This window comes from Ursus americanus, chromosome 6 (genome assembly GCF_024610735.1).
Source record: "Ursus americanus isolate L20-20 chromosome 6, mUrsAme1.1.p, whole genome shotgun sequence".
In the NCBI taxonomy this organism is placed as follows: Eukaryota; Metazoa; Chordata; class Mammalia; order Carnivora; family Ursidae; genus Ursus; species Ursus americanus.
The window spans coordinates 41222302-41229864 of NC_142132.1; the positions used below are offsets into that span (position 1 = coordinate 41222302).

Sequence of the window (7563 nt, forward strand, 5' to 3'; positions counted from 1 at the left end):
CCTGTCACGTCTTCTGTATAGGATCTCTACTTGAATGCTGGGGGAGTGACCGTGTCTTACTTTGAGTGGCTGAAGAATCTGAATCATGTCAGCTACGGCCGTTTGACCTTCAAATATGAAAGGGATTCTAACTACCACTTGCTCAGTGAGTTCTGAAGACCTTGTTCAGAAATCATCTTTGGGGCCAGCTAGAAGGCTGGAAAAAGCTTCTGCTTAAAAAGGACTAATTTCCTTTTTGTAATCCTAGAGCATTTCATCTCAGAATAGGAAATTATTCTCTCTTGAGTCTTAGGACCAAAAATATACGATTTCTTTATGGGCAGTCAACTTACTAACTTCTCAGATATACTTCTATTCAGATGTTTATTCTGTGCTGTAATGTTCCACTACCATAATCTACAAGTTAGTAAATAGAAGCAGTATCCTTTTAAACCAGGAATTCCTGCTGGTAATCCTCCATTCTGATCTCGGGTTGCTCTTAGTTAAGGCCTTTCTAGTGTCAAGAATTTTTGGAGTCTTCTGATGAGAATGCGGTTTTTCTTTGACCAGAGTAGGCTCCAGAGTTAACGGTCCAGTTTGGTCCAGCTGAAGTAAGACCAAGACCTCCAGCTGAGCCTCACTCAGCCCACTCTGAGAATCTGGGTGAAGTGTTCCATCCATTTCCGTTTCTTTTTACCTCAGCATTTTCTTTTTAACAGAGCCAAGGAAAAACCCTGGTAATGGGTGTTATGGAAACAGAGCACTGACCTAAATTCACATTTATATAGCAATTTGGCAGAGTTCTAAATGATTAACCCATTTATGGCATTAGTGTTGCTTCTTTTTTTTTTTTTTTTTTTTAAGATTTTATTTATTTGAGAGAAAACAAGATAGAGGGAGTGAAAGGGGGGAGGGCAGAGGGAGAGGGAGAAGCAGGCTCCCCGCTGAGCAGGGAGTCAGACGTGGGGCTCCATCCTGGGACTCTGAGATCATGACCTGAGCCAAAGACTGACACTCAACCAGCTGACCCTCCCAGGCGCTCCCAAGGCTTCTAGACTCTGTAGTTGTTTCTGGGTTGTGGATATATTTGAGACTACTTCTGGTTCTACTTTTTTTTTTTTTTTTTCCTACTAGCAGTATTTTAACCTCGCCTCTTGGCTTTTTGCAGTGTCTGTTCAAGAGAGCTTGGAAAGAAAATTCGGAAAGCATGGTGGAACTATTCCCGTTGTACCCACAGCAGAGTTCCAAGACAGGATATCGGTGAGTGTGCTGTGACAGGCCACACACAGCCCGCTCCTCTGTAGACTCGGGCAGATGGCCTGGGGTGATGGGTGGTCAGCAGCATGACGGTAACGACGGGATCTGTGTGTGCTTCGTATGCTGCTCTCTCGTTACATTCGAAACGTGAAGGAAGAATTTCAGTTTAAAATAAATAACAGTTCTTCTGGTCTTGATACTTTTGTAATGCAGGTGACTCAGCAGGTGATTCTAACATAATTGTGAAGAGCTACTATGTATTCTAACTCTTAAGTTTCAGAGAAACAGAAAGAAATGAAAAGTAAACATGAGGGGCGCCTGGCTGGCTCAGTTTGGAAGAACGTGTGACTCTTGGTCTCTGGGTCGTGAGTTTGAGCCCCACGTTGGGCATAGGGATTGCTTAAAAATAAATAAACAAACTTTAAAAAAAAAGCTTTCCACAAAATAGAAACAAAAGTAAACATGAAATTGAACTATATGAAGAATTGAAATTGCTGTGTGGTTATGACAAGCCTGAAAGGAAGCAGGTAGAAAAGGCATCTGAGTGAATGAGCTGTTGACGGGACGGAGTAAGAGCGCTCACACGTCACAAAGAGAACGTCTTCCCCAGTAAATGGCAGAGACGTGAGAAACAAAGTCAAAGGAAATAGGCCTAGAAAAGAAAAATGTTCAGTCTCAGTAAAGAAATACAAATTAAAATAAGGTTTCTTTAATGTATTAAACTAGCGAAAACCGTTAATGGCTCTCACGGTCACCGTGTCTGTGGAGAAACAGTGTACCTTTTCTTTGATGACGAGGCAGGTCAGTGCAGCTCTTGGGAAAATTTGAAGAGCTCTGACGCTTCTCCTGCCCGTGGACATATCATAGCATCTCTTCTGGGAATGTATCCAATTTATCCTGAGAAAATCTTCGTAAAGGAGAGGAATGGCTCCACGCGTGATGATGTCATTGGAACAGTGTTTACAGTCAGGTTTTTAAATTAGGTTTAACAGTCTGCATGCACATGGCCGGGAAATGGCTAAGTTATAATAAATATGTCTTTGTATGAAATATGCAGTCATGGAAAGTAATGTAAGACTAGATTGCAACATGGGGGGAAAGTTAGGGTTTTGTTTTGAAGAAGAGAAGGTGCTTTGCCACTCTGGGTATTAACCGTTGCCCTAAATGAACCTTCATCTTTCCCAGAGCCGTGTCTCTCTCGGTTCTGGTTCCTCTGTCTGCAATGCCCTGACCCGATCCCTGCTGGAGTATCCCAGCCCCGAAGGTCCCGCCGCATGCCGGAGTCGCACACATCCGTCCATCACACGTGTCCCTGCGCTGCCGGGACGTGCTGCTGCCCTTAGATGGGCGTCCTGCTCCCCCCTGTGGCCGCCTGTGTCCTGGCACAGCCTGGCATGCAGCTGCCGACTGAAACCTGGAGAGGGAGTGTGAAAGAGGACAGCCAGTTAGGAAGGCAGCCACGAAAACTTGCTTTTTATCCTTGTTTAAATAATCTTTGCCCAGTACGTTGGTCTCCCAATTTTCCAGATGCTTTCAGTGCTTCAAATGTTAGACTTCAGTGCTGTTTCTCACCTCTTACTGACTTATTGTAGGAGTCCTGTAGTGTCAGTCTAAAAAAAGGGTTTTTTTTCCCCAGCTCCTTCCCTCTAGTTCCTCGGCCATGCTCTGGTCCTGCCAGGACCAACATCGTTGACCACCCCACGCCCCCGGTTTTCACTGCCCCCTGTCACCCCCAGATGTCTTCAGTCCTCTCCTTGTCTAATTTAAACTCCACGCTCTATCATTAAGTCACCCCCCGTCTCGTTTTGCGTCAGCATACCCCCTTGCCAACACCTGAACCCAGATGAAACCTGAGTCCGCTCCCTCCACATCTGTCCCCTGTGAGCTGGAGGCCCTGCTCACTGCTTCCTCCTGACCTGAACTTCAAGTCCGCAGCGGGCTGGCGCTGCCTGGCGGTTCTCCGGCCTCTCCCTGTTCCACTTTCTCTCGTCCTCTCTGCCCCTCACGCCAGCACATGACCCGTGATCTGTGCACAGAGGACACTTCCCCAGTCCCCGGCTCCTGGCACCTGCGCTGTCTCTTGTTGCCTCTCCTCTGGTTCTGGAGCAGCTCTGGGTGCCCCCATCTAAGCCCAGTGGCCTGTTCTCACCCCCCCCCCAAGATGCGCTGCTTGAGCCCCTCTTCCCTCCTGTCCCGCATCAGCAGTCATTCCTGTCAATGTGCTGAATTCAGTCTTAAAAAAATCAGTCTCTATCCCAGTTCCCCTTCCAGACTTGGTTCTTGCCATTTTTATTTCGCTCATAGCAGACGTCCTTAAGAATTGTGTATGCTGTCTCCAGTTCTTCTCCTGTGCTCACCCTCACTGACGCCCACCACCCCACCAAAACCGTTCTTGTCCGGGTGACCAGTGGCATCAGCACTGCCCAATTCAGTGGTCGCTTTTCTGTCCTCCTCTTCCTTTGCCGGTCAGCAGCTGTTGTCAGTCTCCCTCAGAGTTCTGGTTTTAAGTCCGCGTATAGGCTGCCCCCCCCACTAGAATATAAACTCCATGAGAACAGAGAATTTTCATTATTTCTTCTTCTGCTCTGCACCCAGTGCCTAGAAGAGTGCCTGGCGCATAGTGGCTGCTCCTTGTTTCATGAGGGAATGAGTGAATGAGAAAGAGCAGTAACCCACCTGTGAAGGAAGTTTTTTTTCTTCATCCTAACTTGATAGGACAGAACAAAGTTTGACCCAGATGTTTCTAACTAATACAGATGTTACAGATACACACCTTCTGAAGTGAGGAGAATGCTAACTAGACGAAGGTCAGCATAAACCCCTTTGGTCGGTGACCCAGTTTCAAGTTTCCATCTGGCATAGCAGGATTGGATTTGACCGCTAGGTAGGACTTACTAGATTGGGGGCGATCGTTAATTGTCCTAAAATTTTAGAAAGCGTCAAAAAATAAGTAGATAGAGGACTCTATTGAAACAGTTTGACTTATGGAAATAATTGGCATGGGAAGGAGATGAGCTGACTTGGTGGTCGAAGGCCCTGGGTTATATCCCAGCTCTAAAAATAGCTGTCTGTACCCATGGCCAACTTCCCTGGTCGTCGGCTCCCTCCTCCGTGGAATGAGGGGATAATAAGGAGCTGCTGCTGAGCGCTGTCCAGCTTCCCACACTGGTGGCACTGCTGAGTACACAGCCGGGATCCTTCTGGGCCCCGTGCAGTGTCCCTGTTGGCTGGGGAAGTGAACGGTATCACGCGCTGCTGTGGTCCGTCTGCTCTCAGAGGGGCGGCTGGTGCTGAGCTCCCTGCTCGCCCCCATGTCTCTTGCTCCAGACTTTTCTGTGTGCATGGTTTTACCGTGATCTTACTTCATGAGTATTTGTTTGCTGTCAAATACAATGAAAACCAAACAGTGATTAAAGCACAACTATGTAAATAGCTATCAAGATATCGTACAGGTATTAAATGTATCTTTACCAGAAGACAAAACCGTCCTGTCTGGCTGTGCAGTGATTGAAGAAGAATCCTTTGTGCTCTGATAAATGAAGCGTGTCTGTGTGTGGTTTTGTTAAACTTCTCCTCTTTTTCCCCTCAGGGTGCCTCTGAGAAAGACATCGTGCACTCCGGCTTAGCTTACACCATGGAGCGTTCTGCCAGGGTACGTGTGCAGACGCCCTTTGCGTGGCCGCTCCTGACGCGACGTGCTGCTCAGCCGCGTGCTCTCGGCGGCCACAGAGCATGCGTGGTGGCAGAGAGCGGTCCGTGTACATGTTCCTCAGGACTGGGCAGCCAACTGCGCGCTTTTTCAGGCTCAAGTGATGGGCAGTGTTGTCAGGGCCTTCAGTAGGTTGACCAGGCTTTTGGAAATCAATAATAATAGCAGATGAGGCGGGGGTGGTGGCGGTTAGCGAGACACCGCTAGGCGGCCAGCCTGGTCGCCCTTCAGTACAGCGCTGCAGTGTGGCCGCAGGAAACTGCCTCACGAGAGAACTGGGTGCGAGTGAGAGGTGTTTTGACCGCTTGGTCCTTACTTCAAGACCTTAAACGCAATTTGAGTCCAGTTTTCCTAATTTCCTCTTGAGTTCAGATTCTGTCCACCTGGCTTCAAGTTGAAAACGCATAAGCGGACGTTAATGGTGGTGCTTGCTGTTAATTTTTTTTAATGAGATATCGTTGACATGCCATAAATTCGCCCTTGGAAAGTATACAATCCGCAACCTTAAGTATCTTCACAGGACTACGTAGCCGTCACCGCTCACGCCAGAATGTTTTCGGCACCCCATTCCTAGTTCTGCAGAACTATCACCAAGTTCAACAGCGAGCTCGCTGCAGTAACAGGGTGTCTGAAGGACAGAGAGACAGCTCGTACTTGAGGCAGCTTCTTACTGCCGCCTGGTCAGTAGAGCATGTCTTAGTTCAGGAGAGTTCATCCTTCCCAGCGGGGCTCGGTGCCCGAGTCCTGCACTGATGGGGGGCAGGTTCACCTACGCCGGGCCCGTGTGTGCCTCGTGTGTTCACGGCCCAGCTGCTCGAGTCAGGGTTGTCCTCACTGTGTGTTCTGCCTTTCAGCAAATCATGCGCACGGCCATGAAGTACAACCTGGGTTTGGATCTGAGAACAGCCGCCTATGTCAACGCCATTGAGAAAGTCTTCAAGGTGTACAATGAAGCTGGTGTGACCTTCACATAGACGGAGTGTGGCTGACCTCCTCACTGCCCCGTTCCCCTCTTCATCTGCAGACCCTTCACAAGTTTACATGTAACCACAGAAATCTCTCTCTCTCTCTCTGTCTCTCTCTCGACTTACTAGATAATGGACATCATTCTCAACAAGCCAGTCTAAATCAGCCCTTTTGAGAAAAAAGAAATTAAGGTTAGGGGATCACGTACAAGCTGACGAATATGAAAGTAGAAATTACCTATGCCAGAGAGCCATTTGGGTATTTCGCCGTTAAGGAAAGGTCTCTTCAGTCTGTCTGTGCTGCTTTGCTCCGTGGCTGTTCCCAGTGCGGTCAGAGCTGGGCCCAGAGCTGGGGCCAGGAGCACACCTGTTGCCCAAGAGCAGCCAGTTGCTGACCGCTTCGGCTCTGGACGAGTCTGAGACGTGCTGTAACTCTGACGCCTCTGGGCAGTGGGCGGGGGGGCATTTTCAGAAGGGGGCATGGTCCTCAAGTGAGTTACTGGTATTTTACTTCAGCAAAATAACTCAGTTTTACAGATGGCAACAAAAATAAAATCTGTTTCTCTTTATGCATTTTATTCTCTTAGAATAAAATAAGTACATGCTGCTGTAATAAAATTGCCTTTAATCACTTACCAAGCCTAACCTTGACTCAAGCGGTGAATGCCTGTAAACATAATAAATGAAACAAAGCTAGTATTTTTATAATATAAAACAGTATCATTTATAGCTTATCAATCATGTATTGTTGTCCAGCAAAAATAAAAAGTCCGATGGAGAATTAAGTTAACTTCATACCTGCAAATGGTGGAGGCTATTTTTGTTAAGACTGTCAGAATTTACTAACCATAATTATGACCTATAGTCCAAAGAGTGCAGTAACCTCCTTATCATGCTAATTAATTGTTCTCTTTTGAAGATGTACTGTGTTGTCTAATTGAACAATAATTCAAGTAGAGTGTCCCAGAAAAAAACCACTTGGGCTCCCACTTTGGAGTCTAGCTGGCGGCTCCGAGCCCTGCCAATGGCACCGACTCGGCCTGACTTGGTGTCCTCTTCGAGAGGCCTGAATACTGCACACTTCATTACCACTGGGCTGGAAACAACCTTGGGTTGAGCGTTTTGTTTGGGAGTTAATTTGCCAGGGCCTTTCAAACAGTAGTGTCCCAATGAAGTACTAGATATTATTTATGTAAGAATGAGCTTTTTTTTTTTTCTTTTTTTTTAAACAACAATATCCTTTCAGAAATTTCTAACTACTTTGTAACTGCATGACTTAACCTGGTGATAAAAGCAGTTATTAAAAGTCTACCTTTTCCAAAGCTTATGCTTCCTGTGTTTCTGTGTTTTTATATTTGATAGTAACTCTTTTAGTAAATAATAAAACTAAGTTGGGATTCTAAAGTTTTTGAAATAACCACCTATGTAACATTTCTTTCTACTATATTATCAGCTGCCCAGATTTTATTCTTGAGTTCTTTCGAGTTTCATTCTGTTAAACAGTATCAATGGCTATTCTTGGAGAAGAGATTCTAATACTCAAAGCTGATAGACCCAAGTAATTTTTAGTACCTTCTTTAATGAAGGAACTTCATTGATTAGGGTTTCGTTTTTAATAACTGAGCCACAGCATATAACACCTTAAGGCAGAAT

General features: G+C 46.3%; 1 protein-coding gene across 1 annotated transcript in view; it reads left to right on the forward strand.

Moving 5' to 3' along the window:
• GLUD1 (glutamate dehydrogenase 1) overlaps nt 1-7237 on the forward strand; it is a 36603-nt gene extending 29366 nt beyond the window's left edge. The window contains exons 10-13 of the mRNA XM_045783640.2: nt 22-145; nt 1148-1239; nt 4826-4888; nt 5800-7237. Coding sequence (XP_045639596.2) covers nt 22-145; nt 1148-1239; nt 4826-4888; nt 5800-5919 — 399 coding nt within the window. The 3' untranslated portion in view covers nt 5920-7237. The remainder of the gene's footprint in view (nt 1-21; nt 146-1147; nt 1240-4825; nt 4889-5799) is intronic.
• The last annotated feature ends 326 nt before the right edge of the window (nt 7238-7563 follow it).